Below are 22,683 nucleotides of genomic sequence, written 5' to 3' on the forward strand. Positions count from 1 at the left end.
TCGCCTTAGCCCCGCCCCTGCAGGAGCCCCACCCCACCTCTCCCCTTAGCCCCGCCCCTGCAGGAGCCCCGCCCCACCTCTCCCCTTAGCCCTGCCCCTGCAGGAGCCCCGCCCCAGTTCTCGCCTTAGCCCCGCCCCTGCAGGAGCCCCGCCCCACCTCTCGCCTTAGCCCCGCCCCTGCAGGAGCCCCGCCCCACCTCTCCCCTTAGCCCCGCCCCTGCAGGAGCCCCGCCCCACCTCTCCCCTTAGCCTCGCCCCTGCAGGAGCCCCGCCCCACCTTTCCCCTTAGCCCCGCCCCCTGCAGGAGCCCCCCACCTCTCGCCTTAGCCCCTCCCCCTTCAGGAGCCCCACCCCACCTCTCCCCTTAGCTCTGCCCCCTGCAGGAGCTCCGCCCCACCTCTCGCCTTAGCCCCGCCCCTGCAGGAGCCCCGCCCCACCTCTCCCCTTAGCCCCGCCCCTGCAGGAGCCCCGCCCCACCTCTCGCCTTAGCCCCGCCCCTGCAGGAGCCCCGCCCCACCTCTCCCTTGTGAGCCCGCCCCCATCCCCCCGGAAGTCGCGCCCCGTCTCGCGAGAGCCCGGGGGGTCAGAGGCCGCCCAGAAAGTCGATACAATTGTGATTGGACTTTAAACGGAGATTTTAAAAATGGCGATGACACACTTCCGGCGGGCTGGGGTAGCGCTTCCGGGTCAGGCGCGGGGCGGCGGCGAGAGGCGGCCCCTGGCCCGGCCGCTCGGTGAGTGAGCGCGGGCCCCGCCCCCCATGGCCCTGTCCCCGCTGGGGGGGCGCGTTACCCAGCATCCCCCGCGGGCTCCCCGCCTGCCGCCCCCCTTACGGGCTGGTCACCCCGAGCGGGGCCTCACCGCGCCCCCCAGGCCGGGCCGCGGGGGCTGGGAGCAGGGCGGGGGGGCTGGGAGCAGAGTGGCAGAGGGTGGGGGGAGGGGGCGGTGAGGCAGGGGGCTGGGAGCAGGGTGGGGGGAGGGGGCGGGGGGGCAGGGGGCTGGGAGCAGGGTGGGGGGACGGGGCGGGGGGGCTGGGAGCAGAGTGGCAGAGGGTGGGGGACGGGGCAGTGAGGCAGGGGGCTGGGAGCAGGGTGGGGGCACGGGGGCGGGGGGGCTGGGAGCAGAGTGGCAGAGGGTGGGGGGACGGGGCAGTGAGGCAGGGGGCTGGGAGCAGGGTGGGGGGAGGGGGCGGGGGGGCTGGGAGCAGAGTGGCAGAGGGTGGGGGGACGGGGCAGTGAGGCAGGGGGCTGGGAGCAGGGTGGGGGGACGGGGGCGGGGGGGCTGGGAGCAGAGTGGCAGAGGGTGGGGGGACGGGGCAGTGAGGCAGGGGGCTGGGAGCAGGGTGGGGGCACGGGGGCGGGGGGGCTGTGAGCAGAGTGGCAGAGGGTGGGGGGACGGGGCAGTGAGGCAGGGGGCTGGGAGCAGAGTGGCAGAGGGTGGGGGGACGGGGCAGTGAGGCAGGGGGCTGGGAGCAGGGTGGGGGCACGGGGGCGGGGGGGCTGGGAGCAGAGTGGCAGAGGGTGGGGGGACGGGGCAGTGAGGCAGGGGGCTGGGAGCAGGGTGGGGGGAGGGGGCGGGGGGGCTGGGAGCAGAGTGGCAGAGGGTGGGGGACGGGGCAGTGAGGCAGGGGGCTGGGAGCAGGGTGGGGGGAGGGGGCGGGGGGGCAGGGGGCTGGGAGCAGGGTGGGGGGACGGGGCGGGGGGGCTGGGAGCAGAGTGGCAGAGGGTGGGGGGACGGGGCAGTGAGGCAGGGGGCTGGGAGCAGGGTGGGGGGACGGGGGCGGGGGGGCTGGGAGCAGAGTGGCAGAGGGTGGGGGGACGGGGCAGTGAGGCAGGGGGCTGGGAGCAGGGTGGGGGGAGGGGGCGGGGGGGCTGGGAGCAGAGTGGCAGAGGGTGGGGGGACGGGGCAGTGAGGCAGGGGGCTGGGAGCAGGGTGGGGGGACGGGGGCGGGGGGGGCTGGGAGCAGAGTGGCAGGGGCAGTGAGGCTGGGGCAGTTGGTTCTGGGTGGTGAGGCTGGGGGTTAGTGACGCTCAGACCATGTCACTAGAGCTCTCACACTTTCCTGTCACCCACGTAACCCCTTCCCTTGCTCCTGCGTGTCTGTTCCAGGTGCCATGTCTGTCTTCCGCTCAGGCCTGCTGGTGCTCACCGCCCCGCTCTCTGCCCTGTCTCTGCGCCTTGTGCCCATCCTGGCCTCGGCCTCCCGGATCGTGGAGGACACGCTCTACATTCACCTACAGCCGGGCCTCAGCTTGACAGGTTCTTCCCAGCCCAGGTCCACTTACGTGCCAGCCACACCCGAGGTCTATAGCCTCATCAACAAGCTGTATGTGGATGCTGACATCCACAGCCACCTCGACGTGCGGGTCCTGCTGACGAACATCCGCAACCAGAGCCTGGCGCCACAGTCGCTTTCCTCAGTGCAGAACCTCTCTCACCCGCCCGAGGTGATCCTGACCGACTTCCAGACCAGTGATGGGGGCCAGTACAACCCAGTGAAGCAGCGCCTGGAGCGTTATGCCACCAGCTCTTACAGTTGCAGGCCCAATCTTATCTCTGTGCTGCTGTACCCAGAGTATGAGCCCATGATGGACGAGAGCGAGCTGCCCCCATGGGAGCCAGACTTGGATGGCAGGGCCCTGCAGAGTTACAGTGATGTCGTTGTCGGGGGCACTTTTGACAGACTCCATAATGCTCACAAGATCCTTCTGAGTGCATGCTGCCTGCTGGCTGAGAACCGGCTTCTGGTTGGTGTCTCTGACAAGGATCTTCTGGAGAGTGAGTAAGAACCCTATTCCCAAACCAGGAAGCAAAACCCCAGTTATGCTTGTTTTCCTTGGGCTGTCACTGCTCCAGTCCTTTTGCTCCTGATGGCAGGGAAGGGAGCCGTTTGTATCACTCTGTTGCGTTTCCCTTGGGCCGGCTTAGGACCAGCCGTCATGGACTCTGAAAGGGGGGTGCTGTCCAAGCATCTAGTATCTTTAAAGGTGGAGTGTGTAAATTGTGGGAAAGGGGAGACCACATGAGAGGATGAAAGGGGAGAGTAGGTTTCACATCAGAGGAGATATAAAGCGCATTTGAACCATGTGGGCACAGTGGTAATTTAGAAGCATCATTTATTAACGAGACAGGAGAGTCATTTAGGCCCAGCAGTTAGGCTTGGTGGCTTTTATGAAGAGATTTTGTAAACCTTCTAATAGGATTAGCAGTGTTTGGTGGTTTGTATTGTTAACCCTTCCCTGGCAGTACTGCGAGCCCAAGCAGTAGCCCTGGGTTTGTGCCTGAGAACTGGAAACTGGCCAAAGCTGATAAGTGAGACTCACCAGACTACTCCCACTGCCTGAGCCAAGGTGGAACGGCATCCCTGGTGAAAAGATGAGATGTCTGAACGTCCCAGGGCCATCACTTGTGAGGGAGGGTTGTCATAGTGATTGGTATCTTGCTCGTGTCCCTTGAGTATGTTTTGCTGTCTGTGTTTTTAGGATGGATGTGCTGCCCTTGGAGTTAAATATTCCCTGCCAAGCAGCACAAGGCTGAGTCACTTGTCTGTGCTCACTGCTGCTTTGTGCAGAGATGATGCTCCTCTGATAGCAAACCCAAGGAATTGCAGCAGCAGCATCTTGCCAGAGTGACTCCTTTCTCCAATGCACAGAAACCTGGGGAGCTCAATGTCCTTTGGGCACTAGGGAAGTGAGGGCTCAGCTCCTTCCAGAGATTGCTAAAGCCTCTGTCGGCCTCTCCTTTAACTGTCACTATTTGCTGCTAGCTGTGGGTGCAGGGAGCTGCACATTGTTGCTTCCTCCCTGTTTCTTGTCGTTTCCAGATAAGATGCTGAAGGAGCTGATCCAACCATATGAGCAACGAGTGGAGAAGCTCTGTGAGTTCCTGGTGGACGTGAAGCCCTCTTTGCGTTATGACATTGTGCCTCTGGTAGACCCCTATGGCCCATCGATAACGGACCCTGACTTGGAGTGTATAGTAGTCAGTGAGGAGACCTGCAAGGGAGGGGTGGCCGTGAACAAGAAGAGACTTGAAAATGTAATGCCTTTAAAGCTGACCTAGTGGAATACGCCCCCCTCCTGCTATTCATTCCTTACTTGTGTGGCGAAATCTGGTGGCATTGAAAGTGAGGGCCTGGGAGTTCTCGACAAAGCCAGGCATGGGCAGCAGGTGCTGTACAAGCTCCCCAATTTGCCTGTTTTCGTGAACAGTAGTCCTGATCTGCACTCCCCCTGCTGTTCCAGGGCTGGGCTTCCTCCCCACCCCCACCCCCCCAACTCAACTCTGCCAATGCCCCTCATGAGCTGGCTGTCCTTCCTGACTGTGTTGTGAAGGGAGGGTGTAGCTGTTCCAGAGGAAAAGAATGAAAACTCAGATAGCTGTGAGCGGGGAGTGCAAGGGATAGATAGGACCAAACAGTTTATTGGGTTCTGTTCTCCTCTGAGCTCCACAGAGATGGCCCCTCCATGGCAGGGACCCTGCCCCTTAGGGGGTGTAGCAGGGACAGCCCCAGTCTGGGGGAGGATGTGGCTGTACCTCTTCACTGGGGTTGGCCTTCTGCAGAAACCTCCCCCATGGCTCATGCCATGAGGGGTATAGCCCTGCTCCTCTAGCCATACCCCCTCAGGAGCAGTGTGGGAAGCTACCCAAGGGGGACCCTTTCCTCCTGTCATCTCTTCTCACTGGTTGAGCAAGAAAACTCCAGTGATGCATCTGGGAGCTCAGCAGTCCCCGTTGAGGCTCTCTTTCTCTGTCCACTGTCATGTATAGGAACTGCCAGCCCCATCAGATGGGCCCTGGGCCCAGCTGGGGATTTCTGTCTCCAACGGCAGCTCGTGCCCAGTGTACGAATCCCCTGAGTGGACAACTCTGGAATAGCCTGCCCCAGGGGAGCTCTCTCCTGGGCCCAGGCAGTTACTGGTTGGCCTGGCCCAAAGGATAGTAGGGGAGCTGTGTCCTGTAGGTGGAAAGTGGCTCTTGATTCCTAGAGACCCTCCCCTTTTCTGGCTGCTGCTTTCCCGCCTGACTCCAGAGTCCCCTTCTGTCATCCCAGTCCTTGCCCAGCAGCGGCCTGTAGCACTGCTCGGTTGCAGGCAGATGAGGATTAATCGGTGAGAGGCAGCAACCTCCAGCCTCCTTGCAGAACTGCCCGCAGGCCGGCTGATTGCATAGGGCTTCCAGAGCATGGTGTGAAGACACTGCCTTCACTGTGACTCTGCTTGGGGGCTGGTCTAACTGAAGGGCTGCTGGTGGCTCTCCACCCTCTGACCGCACTGTGCTGCACATTCTGTTTGCAGGGGCTCTCCGAACTAGCCCTCCATGAGATCCTGCTGGTTAAAAACCCCAGTCATGGAGAGAATGAAGAGGAAAAGATCAGCTCCTCCAGCATCCGGCAGAGGCTGCTCGGAACACTGCTGCAGCCGCCACAGGTAGGATGGCACAGTAACTGGAGGCTCTGCAACAGTGACTCCAGTCGTTTGCCAAGCGACCTCTGGCTTGTAGGGTTTTGTGTGGCTTCTAGCCCTGGGGAGAGACGCTGGTCTACTTGACCTCCAGTGAGTGGGGACCAGAAACAACAATTGCTCCCCCCAGGAGAGGAGTGACACAAAGACAACAGAGCTCAACCGCATGTCCTGGGTCAAATAACAAGGGCAGTGATGAGAGTGGGGACATAGAGACAACACAAGGGAGCGCCCAGCGGAGGGCCTGGACAGGGCCCATTGCTGGAGTCAGCTGGCACTGTCCAAAAGAACTCAGCCCAGGTGCCTGCCTGAATGAGTTCTGGGGGAAAGGGCCCTGTAACTGCATCCTCCTGGACTGACCTGATGCCAGAAGGAGGTTGACGGTGACATTCCCGGGCTTAGTTTGGATCCCGTGACTGTAACTAAACACAGGGAGAAGTGCAGCCAGATGTTGAGTGAGTTTTGGAGGAGGTGTGGCGGACACTGGGGTGTGCCGGGGTCTCCCTTTCAGGGGCATCCATGGAACATACCAAGACCAGACCATGTCTCTACTAACGGTCCCAATGAGGAGCTGTCAGCTTGCATCAGCTTTCACATCCATCCTCAGAGCTCGTGGGGAGTCACGATCAGGGCCTCTTCTCCCCAACCCTTCCTGCCCCCACCAGCGCTGAGTAGCTTCGGAATCTTCTGATGCTGTAACTCTTCTTTGCGTAGAAAGACCCAGCCCGGCCTTCTCGTCCCTATGTGATCGGTCTGACTGGGGGAACTGGAAGTGGGAAAAGTTCCATTGCCAGACACTTGGAACATCTAGGAGCTTTCTGCATCGATGTTGACAAACTTGGCCATGAAGCCTATGCCCCTGGTGGCCCTGCATATGAACAGGTGGTGGAGGAGTTCGGAAAAGGTACAGCGAGCAAATTCTGCATAGAACACCAGGGCAGCAAGGGTTATGGGAACACATCTGAGTTCCAAATCTCTCCCTCCTTTGGTTTGGGAGCAGTCAGCGTACCCTGTACTTCTCCAGCTAAGGGGGATGTGGAGAGCTAATGTCTGAAAGTGAAGTGCTGGAGCTAGTTTGTTTCTTATCCACTGACCTCTTTGGCTGTAAACAGCACCCATGGTTATTTGCCCTGGACCCAGGGTGCTCGCTGACTTGTGCTTCCCTGTACTGGGTATTCGCTGCCACTGAAGCAGGAAAACACCAGGCCACCTAGAGTTTGTCTGTTGGCTGACTCATCCCTAGGTGGTGTCTCAAAACCAAACAAACAGCTCTTTGGGATCCAGAGGATGCTCCTGGCAGAGAGCTCTTTTGATAATAGGTTGGTTTGGAAGCCTAAACTGCTTGGTAGGGACCCTGGAGGACAAGGGCACCCAAGCTTCGGTGATCTAAGGACTGTGTTGCAAGCAGAGTTGTGGGAGCACAAAGGCTGCCGGTGACTGGCAGAAAATGGTGCCAGCTGCAGGTGCCCTTATCCTTAGAACAGAGGTCCTAGCATACAGTGCTCCAGCTCAGCGGCTCTCAACATTTCCAGACTCCTGCACCCCTTTCAAGAGTCTGATTCGGCATGAGGACCCCGTAGTTTCCCCTCACTTAAAAACTCACAAAATCAGACATACAAATGCAGCAGTGTCACACACACTATTACTGACACATGGCTGACTTTCTAATTTTTACCATATAATTATAAAATAAATCCACTGGAATTTAAATATTGTACTTGCATGTCAGTGTATAGTATACAGAGCAGTATAAACAAATCATTGCCTATGAAATTTTAGTTTGTACTGACCTCACTAGTGCTTTTTATGTAGCCTGTTGTAAAACTAGGCTCTAGATGAGTTGATGTATCTTCTGGAAGACCTCTGCGTACCCCCAGGGTATGTGTACCCATGGTTGAGAACCACTGATCTAGTTTGAGCCAAGCAGAAGGTGCTTCGTTTAAAATGAAACCTAGCATGTTGGTCTGTAGCATTTTTAGGCCTCGCCTCTGTATTAAAGATGAGAGCTATGCTGTGCCATGAGTATGTTGGCCACCTGCTGCTTTAAAAGTGACCTGAAGGTGAGGAAAAAGGGACTTAGAGACGGGCCTGTAAGGTTGTCCAAAAATCTGTTGTCTTTTCCATAAGAAATTCAAGTCTCGGTGGTGCCTGGTGACGTGCTATGTGGAAGCTGAGCGGTGGAGGGGGGGAGAAATTCTTAGGGAGATCATTGAGCTGTTTTTAACTGCTCTTGAATTCCGCTGCCTAATGAACCATAGGGAGAAAGGACACTTCCAGTAAGGCAAGAGACCTCCCACTCTGTAGCTGTGCCCGCTGACAAGTTCTCCAGCTAGAGCTGGGAAGGCTGGACTTGACATTCCTAATGTTCTCAAGGTGAAGGAAAAAGGCCTTTCCTGCCCTCTATACACTTTAAAGAAGCCCAGGGTTTGAAACCTTGTTTGCAGTTCCCTTTAAGGGAATGCCAGGCAGAGACACCATTAAGCAGCCCCTGCTTCCCCAGTGCTGGAACCCTGAGTCCTTTTTTCCTCTTGCTCTTTGTCTTCCAGACATTTTGAATGAAGATGGGACAATTAACAGGAAAATCCTTGGGGACAAAGTGTTTGGAAACCAGGTAAAACCTGCCCAGCTCAGTGTCAATATTTCCTCTCTCCTGTCCCCGCTGCTGCCAAGGCTTCGGTGTGTTCCACTCTGTGCTACTGCTGCTGCCTCCCTCTGCTCCCGCAGGCTGATTTTTCTCTAGCGTGAAGGTGGTGGTCACGCTGGAGACCCGGATCCCCTCCGTAGCCCAGCCGGAGGAGACTCACTTCCAGGGCAACATTTCCCAGTGTTGGTCTAAGCACTGGTGTAGATGTGGCCCAGGCCTCTGTGTCCTGGGGTTCCCCTGAGCAGAGTTAGCCAACACGGTGATGGGAACACGGACCACTGGTCCGCTCCTGTTCTTCCCCCTTCACTAGCGAGACCAACAGTGGGAGATTAGCCACTCTGGGTTTTGAGCTGCAGCTGAGGTATGGAAGGGGAGTTCAGTCTCCATGACCTCGTCGCTCCTTGGCTTGTCTGAGTCAGAGCCCTGTGTGGACACCTTTCTGCTGAGGCCTGGACTGTGACTCCCACTTCCCCAGCTTCCTCTGTTACATCGTGATAGATCCTTGCAAAGCTCCTCTCAGCTGAGCTCTTGCAGTGACTGAGATCAGGCTACTGCTGATGGAGCAGCTCAGAGAATCTGTTCCCTTCAGGGCAGGAAAGAGGAGGAGAGCACCTTGCTTCCTAGTGCAGCATCATCACCTTCCATTGGGGGCTAACCTAGCCAGCTGGAAACGTGGGGCCCTTGGGGGGGGGCAATAGGGATGCTTGTGGGCGACTCCCCTTGCTGGGTTACCCAGGAAATCTGTCACTTGATCATATTTGAAAGCAAATAACTGAAGTCCAGCCATGTGCCCTTGCCAGGAGCGGTTGAAGTGTCTCACAGACATCGTGTGGCCTGTGATCGCTAAGATGACACAGAGGCAGCTGAAGGAAGCGGCAGTACAGGGTGAGCGTGATCTTTCCCTCTGAACCCAAAGGGGACTGGACATATCATCCTATTACCACCGTACAGTCCAGAGACCCTGGGTAACTGCTGTCCTCAGCCCCAGTCTGCAGCTGCATCTATTTCCTGATCAGCCTCGAGCTGTTAGGTTTTCCCAGCTCAAACCTTTCTGTGCTTTGCTGGGAGCTCGTCCACTGCATCTCGGAACCTTTACTCCCTGCAGTTGGGTAAGTGCCAGGGGCCAAACTGCTGCCAGACTTGGATTGGGAGTCTTTGCATTAAATGGTTGGGTACTCTGCCCCCTCCCTTTCCAGAGAAGGCCATGGGTGCATTTATAATACCATATCTCAGCAGTGAGGGTGTTGCATGTGTTTTCCCCAGGAGAGAATTCCTCTAGCTTTCTGGGGAAATGGAATGCCCCTGGAGCGTTGTTAGCCTGACAGGCATTTTCCTGGAGACGCTTCCGTGGCCCGGCCCGGCCTGTGTGCACATGCTAGGCAGGAAACAGTCTGGAGCCTGCTGCTTTCTCTTCTGCACGGGGTTCTCTTGCTCTGCGGTAAGGTGTCTGTGCTGCCAATTTGCAGGAACTCGTGCCATTTCAGGCTTGCTTGGAATTGTGTGTGCCCCAGGGAATTGTGTGTGCTTGTGGTTCCCAAGCACTCACAGGGAATGGCCTTGTTCCACAGGTAAAGCGGTGTGTGTGCTGGATGCTGCAGTGCTGCTGGAGGCTGGCTGGACAGACATGGTCCATGAGGTATGGATGGCCAGCGTCCCGGAGAAGGAGGTAGGCGACTCCCTCCCCCAGCCATTTGCGGGTAGGGATTGGCTCCTCGTGTGCCCGCGTGGAAGTGAACGTCCTCTCTTGGTCTTTTCAGGCCCTGTGCCGCATCATGGCCAGAGACGGACTGAGTGAAGAGGCTGCTCGGAACAGGCTGCAGAGCCAGCTGAACAACAGCCAGAGGGTGAAGCAGTCACATGTTGTGTTGTACACCCTCTGGGAGCTGGAGGCAACCCAGAAACAGGTGAGAGCCCAGGGTCTGCCCAGCTGGGGATCCAGGAGTGCTTGCTGTCTTGCCTAGGACAGGCCAGCAGGGATGGAGGGGAGCCGTTGGGGTCCATCCCTGTGGCAGAGATGCAAACCGTACCTATGCTGAGCTTCAGCCGAGGACCTAGATACCATGTGGTTAGATAAGAATCCTGCCTATGCTACCCTAGAGCCTTGGACAAGCTACATTCCCACTGCTCGCCCTATTATGATCAGATCGGGTGAGAGCGTTGTTCTGCTCGAGTGTAAATGGGGCTTAAGGAATATCTGGTCTTTACAGCTGGCTCAGATGAGGAGCTAGGGATCTTCCATGTCCCTCTCCCCATGGAGGAGCTATGGCTGCTGGGTCTCTTTCCTTCCTGGGGTGAGGGTCGTCTCCTTGAAAAGCAACACATTCTGGTAGATACCCAATTGCGGCATTAGCTCTGCGGAATCAGGGGTTAGTGGAGTGGCCAATGAGACCCGCCCCCAAATCCTGTCTGTGCTGCAGCCACCCCTGGCAGATCTGCCCCACGGGTGGGTTATGAGTCCTAAACAGCCTGAAAGGAGTGAAAGGTTTTGGGCCTTTGTGCATGCTGAGCTGTAAGTGGAGTTCACACCTGTCCCTGCGCCAATGCCCTAGTAGGCTGTGCCCATCTCTGCCCTGGCACAGCTGCATTTGGTGCCCTTTTTTCTGCTGACCCTGACTTGCTCTCCCATGTTTGTTCTGGCAGGTGGAGAAGGCCTGGGCCCTCCTGCAGCAGCGCATCGGCCAAGACTAGAGTCTGAGGAAAACCACCAGGTCCCATCACTCCCGTCTCATCTTCATGCACAGTCAGACTGGGAATCACAGCACAGCTGGGCCCTGCTGCCAGGGGCTGAGTGCATACGCACTTGACCCCACTGTGTATCTCACACCGTGTTCTAGCATCACATGTCCTCAGTCAGCAGGGCACAATTCAGGTCTCAGCTGGGTGGTTAAAATGGCACATCTGGTGTCGAGGGGAAGGGGCTGGGGGCAGAGACATCCTGCTTTACTGTTGCTAAAGGCCCTGACCAAGAGGCAGTACCCTGCTGCGGGAACAAAGGGCAATGAGGGGCAGCTGCTCTGAGCTTTCAGCATGGGCACAAGCCAGGAAGGCAGCAGCAGCACTTGCCTGATGTGACCGATGTCCCCTGCACCGTCTGAGGCTGCCATCTCAGAGGAGCCAGAGAACACTGCCACACAGCATGTCCCAGTAGTAGACCCAGCTACATTTGCCACCCTAGTCATCTTTGGGTTACACTGTATGGAGCCGGGACATGAGCGCAGTCACCCCCTTGTATGATCAGTATTGTTGGGTTGTCCCCCTTTCTCACTGGATGGGCCGCCGTGGTATGGGTTGCCAGACCTGGGTGTACTGTGTACCCTGCAGGCATGTGTCAGTTAAAAGTCCGGTTTGCGCAGTCTGTCTCCGTGTGGTAATTGTTCTGCCAGGCCTCTTACTTCTGTTCACCTGAGCCCAAGGGCCTGTCCCCAGGAAGGCTGCGTTTGTGCCACTGGTCTAAGTTAAAGCAGCTCTTCCCGCCGTGGGCGAGAATCCTGTTGGCTTGTGATGGGAGCTTCACTAGCCCTCAGCTGTCATTCCATGCAGTGCAGGCTCCTGCACTAGTGGCCGGGACAGCTGTGTCCAGAGGTGCTGAGCACTGGGCCAGCACCAGATCGGAAGTCTGTTGAACTAGGGAGACCCCGGAGGGCTTTTCCCCATTCTCTGAGCACTGCCAGTGCCAGCCTAGTGCTGTCAGAGCCTGAGCTGAAGTTAGCTTAAGGCTGTTCATAGGGATGATACAAAACCCCCATGCAGAGCTCTTGTGCAGCAGGAAAACGGATCCAAATCGCACAACACTAGTGCCACAAAGCAGCCATGCCCCTCCACTCCTTCCTGGATCCTGAGTGCAGTGAGGAAGGGGTGGTGTGGGAGCCCCTCGGATGTGGTGCTGCCATCACCAGTCCTTGCAGCAGGAGCTTTGCCAGTGGGCTGGAATTTGTATTCAGTTTCATGCCCAGCGTGTACTGACTGCTCTCTCTCAGCCCTGGATATGGCTTAGGTGCTCAGCTTGGTGTTTGAGGGGCGAGTCTGTACGGTGTTCTAACCAGCCAGCTCTGAATCCTTCATTAGTCCAACCAAAGTCTCCCAGGACCCGCCCTTCTGTGCCTAGCAGTAGAGTGCTGATTACACCCAACCCGTCCCAACGGACAGCACCAAGCAGCGTGCAGGATCCGGCCACGGCTGCTGTCTGTGGCTATCAGTAACCGAGGCGCTTAAGTAACTTTAAAAAATAGACCTTGCCGTTGTGCCAGGTGGCCAGCAGAGAGAGCTGCTCATTCAACCGGTTATCAGCACTGCCCCACGGAGCAGAGAGCCCTAAATTATAGGCCACTTGCTGGTGCTAATGATTTGAGAATCATTTTACTCCCCTAGCACCTCTAGTGCAAGGCGCGTGTTAATAGGTTCAGTGGGTGATGCATGTTTATGGCACTGGAAGGCAAAGCTGATGGCAGAAGCACACAAGGCAGAAAAAGATCTTGGATGGACGAAGAGGTCTCCTGGGTGGATCATCCCCCAAGAGAGTAGCAGAGGATCATTCAGAATGGGCTGCAATGGGTGCAAATAATAAAGATGCCACGTAAGAAGCAGCACCTCTAATCTCCCCTTGTGTGTTCCTTGGTATGGGGGCAAACATTCCACCGTCCAGGCAGAACCCAGAAGAGCTGTCCACCCTTTTCCCCCCCTCTCTGCTTGTAGGTCACTCGCAGAATGGATACAATTCCTCTGACCAAAGAGCAATAGAGGGAAGAAGTGTCCCCACTCCCTTCAGCATCTGAGGGTTTGTCTACATGGGGAGGAAAGTTATACTGGTTTAAGTCAAGGTGTGAATTTAAATGGATCATGGAACTGGAAGGGACCTTGAAAGGTCATCTAGTCCAGTCCCCTGCACTCAAGGCATGACTAAGTATTATCTAGACCATCCCTGAGAGGTGTTTGACCAACCTTCTCTTAAAAATCTCCAGTGATGGAGATTCCACAACCTCCCTAGGCCATTTATTGCAGTGCCTCACCACCCTGACAGGAAGTTTTTCCCAATGTCCAACCTAAACTGCCCTTGCTGCAATTTAAGCCCGTTGCTTCTTGTCCTGAACTCAGAGGTTAAGAAGAACAATTCTTCTCCCTCCTCCTTGTAACAACCTTTTACATACTTGAAAACTGTTATGTCCCCTCTCAGTCTTTTCTTCTCCAGCCTAAACAAACCCCGTTTTTTCAATCTTCCCTCATAGGTCATGTTTTCTAACCTTTGATCATTTTTGTTGCTCTTCTCTGGACTTTCTCCGATTTGCCCACATCTTTCCTGACATGTGGCGCCCAGAACTGGACATAATACTGCAGTTGAGGCCTAATCAGCGCGGAGCAGAGCGGGAGAATTATTTCTCCTGTCTTGCTTACAATACTCCTGCTAATACATCCCAGAAGGATGTTTTCTTTTTTGCAACAGTGTTACACTCTTGACTCATATTTAGCTTGTGATCCACTATGACCCCCAGATCTCTTTCCGCAGTACTCCTTCCTAGGCAGTCATTTCCCTTTTTCTATGTGTGCAACTGATTATTCCTTCCTAAGTGGAGAACTTTGCATTTGTCCTTATTGAATTTCATCCTGTTTACTTCCAGGCCATTTCTCCAGTTTGTCCAGTTCATTTTGAATTTTCATCCTGTCCTCCAAAGCACTTGCAACCCTTCCCGCCTGGTATCCATAGTTGTAACCATAAAGTAACACCATGCCCCATCCTTGTGGCCACTCAAGTCCAGAGTACCAGTGCCTTTTTTCAGTGTTGCTTGTGACAATTAGGAAGGGTTTTAAGTTAACCTGAAAAAGCCACTTGGCTAGTGGACTATGAGGGTCCATGTGGAGTTATACTGGAACAACTCTTGGTTTAGCTATACTGGTATAACTGGTCAAACTTTCCTGTGTAGACAAACCCTGAGCTGACTGCTCCTTACTGGGCAGGAGTAGGGCTCGCTGTTCACACTCTTTTCAGCCCTACAGTAGATCAGGCTGTTTCTCCTCCAGCAAACCTATTACTCTTCCCCCCCCAAGCTTGTTCTGGTCACAGAAGCTTCATCTCTGAGGATAGGGTGGGTCCATCACCAAGGGGTCAATGAAGGAAAGGTCCCACCCTACTGTCCCTGAGCTCTTGGTGATTTATAAGATGCCCAGAGGGGAAGCAGAGCTGAGTGATACTGAGCTTCAGCCCATCCCAGCCAGCAGGCCCAGCCGGGGCCTGTCCCTTCTGTCTCCAACCAAGGAGAACGTTGATTCCCTGATGCTGGCTGCAGAGCAGCAGCACTGGAGGGTTTCAGACCATCTCCCAGTGCTGCTGCTGCTCTTCCCTGGAGAGATTCCTGCCCTTGGAGCTTGTGGAGACGCCTTATGAAAACCTCAGCTAGAATTTCACTGTCAGACTGCAGTGAGCAGGCTCTTTCCTTCCCTAGGCCCGAGTCTGCTGCAGCTATGTCACCGAGGGAGAAGTCAAGAACACTGGGCCAGGAAGTCTGGCCAGGCTGTTTGTCCGCAATCCCTGCTCCCTTGGACTGGCCTACATATGTGGAGTGTGAGTCATCTGCAACGGAAGCCAGGTTGTAAAGTGTCTGTTACGCAACCAACCCTCGTGCAGGGTTTAGCAGGGAAAAACCAGCCGGGGCTGGGGCCAGCTCTGCTCCTCTGGAGATCAGGTAGGAGTTTTGTCTTGGCCTCTAGGCTCTAGGGCCGTAAAGACAGCAATTGTGTCTCATTCCTGCCCCCGGGGCTAGAGCTGGGGTGGGAAATGTTCCCTGGGTCCAGCCTTGCTGGAGCCCTAAAACGAGCCCTGGTGTTTGCAGGCAGCTTTCTCTCTAATTCGCCCCCTGTATTCACACACTAACCCCCACCCCCACTCAGCGAACACAGAACTCGCACCCATGACACGGTTCCATCTCTGGCCTAGGGCTGGACGCAGGCAGCACCAGGAAAAGGGAGAGTGTCCCCACTTCTTGCCTCAGTGAGCCCATAACCTGCCCTAGGCCCAGACCCCTCCGTACACCCATCTTGAGACCTGCCACCCACCCTGCTCCCCCATACAGCTTCCCTGGGCCCTAGACCCCCAGCCCATACACCCATCCTGAGACCTGCTCCCCCATACAGCTTCCCTGGGCCCCAGACCCCCACCCCGTACACCCATCCTGAAACCTGCCACCACCCTGCTCCCCCATACAGCTTCCCTGGGCCCCAGACCCCCACCCCGTACACCCATCCTGAGACCTGCCACCCACCCTGGCTCCCCCATACAGCTTCCCTGGGCCCCAGACCCCCCGTACACCCATCCTGAGACCTGGCCCCCTCCCTGCTCCCCCATACAGCTTCCCTGGGCCCCGGACCCCCCCCCCTACACCCATCCTGAGACCTGCTCCCCCATACAGCTTCCCTGGGCCCCAGACCCCCCCGTACACCCATCCTGAGACCTGGCCCCCTCCCTGCTCCCCCATACAGCTTCCCTGGGCCCCAGACCCCCCCCTACACCCATCCTGAGACCTGCTCCCCCATACAGCTTCCCTGGGCCCCAGACCCCCCCCCCGTACACCCATCCTGAGACCTGGCCCCCTCCCTGCTCCCCCATACAGCTTCCCTGGGCCCCAGACCCCCCCCTACACCCATCCTGAGACCTGCTCCCCCATACAGCTTCCCTGGGCCCCAGACCCCCCCCCGTACACCCATCCTGAGACCTGGCCCCCTCCCTGCTCCCCCATACAGCTGCCCAGGGCCCCCCTTGGCCAGGCCCCTCTGCTCCGGACTCCTCCGGCCCCAGGGCGCCCGTCTCGGGGCTGTCCCTGCCGCGGCCCCGCCCCGTGGGAGTCCCCCCCCGTCACTGGGGCCGGGGCGGCGCAGACGGACCGAGCCGAGGGCCATGGCCGGGAGCAGCTGCAGGGGAGCCGCGCTCCTGCGGGCGCTGCGGGGAGCTGGGGGCCGCCCGCGCCCCGCGGACCGGACTCGGTAAGGGCCGGGCCGGGCTGCGGGGTTCCCGGTTCCGCCAGGAGCCGCCGCCTGGTCCCGGGCCCCGGGGATGGGGCGGCCCCTGCCCGACCCCTCGGAGCGGACGCCCCACGTGGGACCCCCGGCACCGTCCCCTGGTGTCCTGCCCCCCAGGCGGCGTCGGAAGAGCCCCCGTGCTGCGCTGGGGGGCTCGGTGCTGGGGGCGGGAGGGGGCTGCGGAGGTGATTCCCCGGGCTGAGCTGTCCGGGGTTGTCTCCACACCAGCGAGGCTGCCCTGCCCCCGGGATGTGCAGGGACGCTCACCCCCCTGTACCCGCCTTCTGTGTTTCAGGTATTTAAGTTCCTGTGGGATCCTGGCCACATCGCAGGCCCCCAAGCGGCCTCCCGTGGCCCCAGCGTGGGTGCCGCAGCCCCCGGCACGGACCTTCCTGAACCTGGCAGCCCCGCTGGGTGCCAAGCGGATGGAGTACGCGGAAGCGCGAGTGCTGGGGTGAGTCGCTCCCGTCGGGCCGGTGTGTGTTCAACGTCTGAGCCCCCAGCGCCCCAAGGGGGGCTTGGCCCAAGGGGCTGGTAGTGGGAGTTGTCTCTGGTGGGCAGTGGCAGGGGCCTGTTGCCCAGGGAAGGGGGTAGGGTGCAGGTCAGTGGCTGAGTTCCCAGCCTGACGACCCCCTCGCCAGGTGCTCTGCACGTTACTCTGTGAAATGTCACCCCCCCCGGCACCTGCTCACAGGTGGCTCATCTCCCCTTTCTTCCAGCTACTCGATGGAGCAGATGTACAACGTGGTGGCCAACGTGGAGAGCTACCAGCTCTTCGTGCCGTGGTGCAACCGCTCCAAGATCCTGTCCTGCCGCAAAGGGCTCACGCGGGCAGAGCTGGAGGTCGGCTTCGCGCCCCTCGTGGAGCGCTACGTCTCTGAAATCTCCCTGACTCCCCAGCACCAGATCCGGGTAAGGAGCCACCAGGGAACCGGGTTCTCACTAGGGGGTTTGAGGGGAAGCCCAGGGCCAGAAACCCTGGGCTTAGCTAGGAGGTGCTGAGCACTCTCAACTCGCTACAGGTGCTCGACACTTCTGATAATTGGCCCAAGGCATGTCAAGCCGGGGCACCTAAATTCAGAGACTGGTCTTGGAGAAGGTTGCTGTGGTTCCCAGCCTCGTGTTCTTGTGGCTGTGACCCCGACTGCCCCATTCTCATAATGCTTCTGTGTATGAGATGCAGCCCCCAACACCCCCACCCCTCATGCTGAGGCAGCAGCTGGAGTCTGAGGAGGCCCAGGGTTGTATCTGGCACTGAGCTGTGTGGGTCCATTTCCAGGCCGATCAGGGCTGAGGATATGCTGACGTCCCGCTAATAAGTCAGTGCTTGGGACGGGTGCCAGATGAGGAACCTCTGTCCAAGCAAGCTGCCAGCCCCAGCCTCTCTACAGATGGGGGCTCGCATGTTACTGCACAGCGGGTGTAACCCCGTTCCGCGTTCACAGACTCGTTCATGTGGCCCTGGCTGGGTGTCACTGGCTCCTAGGTGTGGGTGGGTTGAAATTTCTCCCTCTCAGCTGCTGCTCAGCTGAGAGCCTTGTCGGATGAAACTGACACGAGCCACCTTTCCTCCTGCAGGCTGTATGCAACGACAGCCGCATCTTCAGCCACCTGGAGACGCTGTGGAGGTTTAGCCCTGGGCTGCCGGGCCAGCCGGACACCTGCACGTTAGACTTCTATGTGAGTGTTCCTGTCTGTGCCAATCCCCGAGGCAGGCTGGGCTGGGGGTGGAAGAGGCAGGCTTAGCCCTGCACAGAGCATTCCTTCCTTCATGGGGGGTCACCGTGTGTGGCTAATGAATGGTTTAGATGGCCACCCAGTGATGCTGCAGCCTGCTGTTCTGGCAGGCTGCCCCTCTGCAGGAAGTCGAGGGCAGCTGCAATTTGCTGCATCTTCGTGCTGATCACATGCAGCCACTGGCTGGGCAAAGTGTGGCAGCTCCTGCGCTGGTTCTCAGGAGTATGGTTAATTGCTTGGCCAGAGATCCCAGGGCAGCCCCCGTTAAGATCTGTGTTTCCTTGCCAGGTCTCCTTTGAGTTCAAGTCCATCCTGCATTCCCACTTGGCCAACCTGTTCTTCAATGAGGTGGTGAAGCAGATGGTGACGGCCTTTGAGAGGTGGGCGGAGAAGATGTACGGCCCGCAGACGGGCGTGCATCCCCAGAAGTGTTTGCAGGCAGCCCGCTGCATGTGATGATGCCTCAGGACCAGCATCTGCCAGAATGGGACACCACTCTGAGCTCAGCCGAAGACTCTTGTCTTGTTTCATTCTGTCCGGATTTTTGGCTGGACGCCACCCAGATCCCTTGCTCTATTTATGTCTATTTAACCCACACACCCTGGGGATAAATTATTTTTTTAATCCTTTTTTTGTTTCTATTTAATGTTGGTGCCACAAAGACCAAAGGTCCATTGTCCTGATCTATGTGTCTGTTGCAATATCAAATGTTCATAGACCCAGTGTCCTGTTCTGTTTTTAAATGTTCTGTTTTTAATGTGACCTCAGTAAAATTTGGATTGAAGTCTTGTTCTGAACATTTCTTCACCCACCAGCCTCACTTCCGCCTTGGGGTCTTTATCGCTTCTCAGCAGCCTCCTTCCCCAGCTTCTGGGAAGTTAAGTAACCGTGATTTCAGTGCACTGAGCTTAGCCAGGCAAACAGGAAATGGAAACTGTCATGGGAACAGGGAGGGGCTGTGGAATCCAGTGTGATCCAGCTTCCTGTCCACTTCACAGCCGCACACGGAAACTCCCCGGGTCGTGGGTATATAACAGCTTGGAGGACGCCTGTGTTCTGGCACTGGCAGCAGCCAGCAGTGGAACAGTTAAACCCACCCCCACGCTCCGTGGGGAACTGGCACTATAACCTTTACCCCAGGGCAGGCCCTGCTAGATGCGCTGCTCTGGTGTTACCCAGGCTTTGCCCCTGTGCGGCTCACCCGAGGTGCTGCCACGAGTGGGTTGTGTCCCAAATGGCTTTAACTCCAGGCAAGAGAGTGCTGGGGCAACTGCCCTGACTGACTGAATTATGCACCCCTTGCTGGGGTTTCTGTATCCCAGCGCGTCAGTGTCCAGGCGAATGGCCCGTGCCCCTTGTCTGTCTTCCTGGCCAGGCGTGTTCTGATGAATACGAAGTGTGGCACAGTGGAGGTGCTGCTGATCGCAGGGGCCCCGGGCCCTGTGCTGGTGCTGGGCAGTGTGGCTGCAGTGCCCAGTGGGATGGGGTTGAGTCCCAGGGGCGAATTCTCAGACTGATTAAGCTCCAGTACCTCCATGGGCCTGCACCTGCCATTTGCTAATTGGGTTTCTGTGCAGGTGATCACAGCGGTATGCCAGCAGGTCTGCAATCTAATCACTGGGCCCAGGGCCCTGCTGACAGCCTGCCCCTGGGCTTGGGGCTTGGGCTCAGGTTTTAGAGGCCTTGTCTGGGCCAGGGCTGGCTCTTCCCACAGGAAGGTGGGATATGAGCGGCTGCCCCCTCCTGCTTCACAGAGCTGAGTCCCCTTAGTGCTGCAGCCCAGCTGGGAGCCACCTGCTCCTTCCTTCCCTATTAGCAGCCAAGTACCCCCATGTGGGTAGAAGCGAACTGGACCCCCAGCAAAGGAACCAATTTCAGGCTCCTGAGCTCCAGCCCATGGATGCGCAGCCAGTTCACAGCTCCTTGCTGTGCTCTCTGGCCTCTCCCGAGAGCTACACTGGGGGCTGGGCAGGTGGCTGCCCAAACCATGCGAAGGGGAAGGAGCGGGCTGTGAACCCCCCACTGCCTTGTGCTGCACAGGCTGTCAGCCCAGGGAGATCCAGGCAGTGACTGAAGGAGCCTGAGGGGAGCAGCCCGCCCCTGGTCACTGTGCAGGGGGAGCTAGGCTCCATGTTCAGGGTCAGGAGGAAATAACAGAATGTTTTCTCTCTGCGCAGTGAGGTGCAGGCAGGGGGAGGGAAGGTCGCCGATTCCTGGTGTGCTCCCCCGTCTGCGTCACAGCCGCGCTCACAAACAGCCCCGCTGTGCTGTGCTGGAACGGTCCAGCTAGAGAGACGCTGGGCCAGGGCCAGGGGCTGCCTGGCCCAGGAATGTTCCTCGTGCCCCCCCAGATCCTGCCACTGGGGTGCGGAGGGGGAGGCTGCCTTGAAATACCTGAATGCCAGGCAGGCCCCTCTGGTGGGAGGCTCTGAGCGGGGAGGGGTGCAGGACACACACACTCTCTGCAGGTGTCTGGTGTTAGCAGGTGAGGATCTGTGAGTGGCTGGGGGTCAGAGTAGGTGGCTCCAGGGGTCCCTCCTGGATGTAGCTAGTATCCACAATAGGAACCCCCATTAGCCCATGGGCCTGGAGCAGCCCTTTCACACAGGTTGGATTTTTCATCATGAAGAAAATGTCTGTTGCAGACGAGCCAATGGCTGGAGCTGCTGGCCTTTGGGGGTGAGAGCCAGCGGCTGGCGAAGGGTCTGTGTGTGCAACACCTAGCACAAGCGGGGCTTGGTCTGTGATGGGGGAGCCCTGGGCGCGATTCCTGGACAGAGAATAGCCCATAATAACGGGTGCCCATTGAGTGGTGCCCATCGGGGTTCCAGGGCTGCTCCCTTTGCAGCCCGCAGGGGAAGCGAGGGCTTGTGCTCTCCACCCATCACATCTCAGGCATGTCTCGCGGTGCAGCCCCAGCAGGACCATGGCCTGAGTGATGCAAAGGGCCTTTGCACCTGTGCCCTCTGCTTCCACTGGGGCCACAGCCAACGGGGACAGGTGGCACGTCAGCAGTGGACTTTGTGCTGGCCCCGCAGCTGGCGTCAGGAGGGGCACACCGGGAACAGGAGGTGGCTGTTATCTCAGGGCCAGTTACGCCAGCAGCAGGAATCAACTGCAGCACCTGGCGTAAGTGGGAGAACGTGACGCGCTGTCAGGACACAGGGGCAAGGGGGCCGGGAGAGGAGCCATGAGGTGCCCTGGGGAATGGGTCGCCCCTGGGAACTGTCTCCTCTCTGTGGTACTCGCAGCCATCTGACTGGGGGCTGCAGTGCACCAGGGGCTGCAGGCAAGAAGTGCACTGAGGTTGGGCCCAGGGGCTCAGGGCTGTGGCTGTGTTGGTCCCAAAACTGGCAGCAGGTGCAGCCTTCCCCTACTCCAGGCTGTTGCTGGGAGGAGGGAGCCTGTCTGGCAGTGCCATGCCCTGAGATCTTGGCCCCAGGGTCTGTAGCGGGTGATGGGGCTGCAGGGGCTCCATGTGTGCTGGGGGTCCCTGGTTTACTAGCCTAGTTTCTGCCTTTGTCCAGGGGACTCCTTGGTGGAGGCTGCCCTTGGCGCTGGCTTGGCAGCGGGATGGGAGGGGACCTGCCTGACCCCTTCGGCAGAGACTCCCACTGATGCAATGGGAGGGAGGCAGGTTCTCCAGCCCCTGCTGACTGAATCAACATTGCCTGTGCCCCAGTGCCCCAGGGGTGTGGGTCCCACTGCCCAATCGCAGCTCATGATCTCTGTGGAGGGGGCTGGGGGGGACACCAGTGGGCTCTGCACAGGCTTTGCTGGACAGCACTTGGGGTGGGGGGAGCCAGGGAGCCGGCGAAGGCAGCCAGTGCCCTCTCCTGCTGTAGGGCGCCAGCTGGTCACCCCAGGTGCAGAATTGCCCAAGTGGCTGGGTGCATTATGGGGTGTCGGCTGCTGCTGGAGGGAGGCTGTCAGACTGCCGGGGAGAAGGGTGGCCTGATCTCTGGCGGGGCCGAGCATCAGCAGCCCTGGGCATTGAGTCCTGGCTCTGGGACAGCGTGCCTCCCAGTCTGCCCTGCGCCCCAGGTGCTGCCTGGCCCCACCTGGTGAGGAGAGGGTAAATCCCGCCACTGCTGCAGCTGGGAGCCAGCCCGGTGCCCTGCTAGGACTTTGGGTCCTTGCAGGAAGGCCCAGGCTGAGCTGCCTCCCAGCCGCTGTGCGCACAGGGGAGGAAGCACGGCGATTTTCCAGGGGGCTGAGGCTGGGTGGGAGCAGGGAGCAGCTGGTGACGGGTGAGGCCTGTGGCCTGAGGGCAGGGTGAGAGCCGAGCCCAGGGCCCGGACAGAACCTCCCCACGTGGCACGGCTGGCTCCGTGGCCTGCATCAGCCGGGGCTGAGCTCAGGGCCTTGCCGACACTGGGACTTAAGATGATGTTTGCCCCGTTACTTACACCTGCTTGCAGCACCTGTAGAGCCACGCTGTGCCAAGGCCAGGCCAGCTTCCGCAGTGTCTCAGGGCTGTGGAGTGCTCATGGCCTGGAGGCGAGTGCCCTGCAATGCCACATGGGCCACCCCTTCCCAGCCCAGCCTGCTCCCCTCTCTGCTCTGCGCTGCCCTGGGAGGCCCTCCCTCGCCCCTACCGGCATGTCTCTGGCAGGCTGCCGAGTCTCCAGGGACTCAGGCCAGCGCAGCCAGCGCACGGGTGCGGACGGTGGCAGAGGCACGGGAGAGGCTTAGAGCCTGGGCCAAACACCGAGCCTGCTGCAGCAAGCGCTGCCCAGAGCAGGGCCCCATTGCAGGGGCCAGGCAGGAATGCACCAAGGGGCATTTGTGCAGGGACAGCACCAGCCACTTCCATGGGGCTCTGAGCCAGGCTGC

The 22,683-nt window shown here is 58.5% G+C and overlaps 2 protein-coding genes across 3 annotated transcripts; both read left to right on the forward strand.

The window, feature by feature from the left end:
• The first annotated feature begins 513 nt into the window (after nucleotides 1–513).
• COASY (Coenzyme A synthase) lies at nucleotides 514–11,458 on the forward strand. 2 transcript variants are annotated; one of them, XM_038385768.2, is made up of 10 exons: nucleotides 514–734; nucleotides 2,110–2,778; nucleotides 3,824–4,038; nucleotides 5,298–5,429; nucleotides 6,177–6,366; nucleotides 8,009–8,073; nucleotides 8,907–8,991; nucleotides 9,675–9,772; nucleotides 9,864–10,010; nucleotides 10,747–11,458. In XM_038385768.2, the coding sequence occupies exons 1-10, from the start codon at nucleotides 644–646 to the stop codon at nucleotides 10,792–10,794; spliced, it is 1,740 nt and encodes a 579-aa protein (XP_038241696.1). In that variant the 5' UTR covers nucleotides 514–643; the 3' UTR covers nucleotides 10,795–11,458. The 2 variants fall into 2 exon arrangements, 1 of the variants encoding a protein (XP_038241696.1); XR_005290404.2 differs by lacking the exon at nucleotides 8,907–8,991 and having other exon boundaries at nucleotides 591–734.
• A 4,486-nt stretch (nucleotides 11,459–15,944) lies between these two features.
• Nucleotides 15,945–18,631, forward strand: LOC119849095 (coenzyme Q-binding protein COQ10 homolog B, mitochondrial-like). The gene is made up of 5 exons (XM_038385769.2): nucleotides 15,945–16,074; nucleotides 16,406–16,564; nucleotides 16,830–17,022; nucleotides 17,689–17,790; nucleotides 18,136–18,631. The coding sequence occupies exons 1-5, from the start codon at nucleotides 15,989–15,991 to the stop codon at nucleotides 18,301–18,303; spliced, it is 708 nt and encodes a 235-aa protein (XP_038241697.1). The 5' UTR covers nucleotides 15,945–15,988; the 3' UTR covers nucleotides 18,304–18,631.
• The last annotated feature ends 4,052 nt before the right edge of the window (nucleotides 18,632–22,683 follow it).

This window comes from Dermochelys coriacea, chromosome 27 (assembly GCF_009764565.3).
Source record: "Dermochelys coriacea isolate rDerCor1 chromosome 27, rDerCor1.pri.v4, whole genome shotgun sequence".
Classification (NCBI taxonomy): domain Eukaryota; kingdom Metazoa; phylum Chordata; order Testudines; family Dermochelyidae; genus Dermochelys; species Dermochelys coriacea.

What these genes read in the sequence shown, in the direction of transcription:
- COASY (XM_038385768.2), top strand. Translation starts at nt 644, where the DNA reads ATGGCGATGACACACTTCCGGCGGGCTGGGGTAGCGCTTCCGGGTCAG. An exon ending in CACTGCTGCAGCCGCCACAG is followed by an intron (nt 5,430 to 6,176) that starts GTAGGATGGCAC and finishes TTCTTTGCGTAG; the next exon opens with AAAGACCCAGCCCGGCCTTC. An exon ending in GAAGGAAGCGGCAGTACAGG is followed by an intron (nt 8,992 to 9,674) that starts GTGAGCGTGATC and finishes CTTGTTCCACAG; the next exon opens with GTAAAGCGGTGTGTGTGCTG.
- LOC119849095 (XM_038385769.2), top strand. Translation starts at nt 15,989, where the DNA reads ATGGCCGGGAGCAGCTGCAGGGGAGCCGCGCTCCTGCGGGCGCTGCGG. An exon ending in CGCCCCGCGGACCGGACTCG is followed by an intron (nt 16,075 to 16,405) that starts GTAAGGGCCGGG and finishes TCTGTGTTTCAG; the next exon opens with GTATTTAAGTTCCTGTGGGA. An exon ending in CTCCCCAGCACCAGATCCGG is followed by an intron (nt 17,023 to 17,688) that starts GTAAGGAGCCAC and finishes TTCCTCCTGCAG; the next exon opens with GCTGTATGCAACGACAGCCG.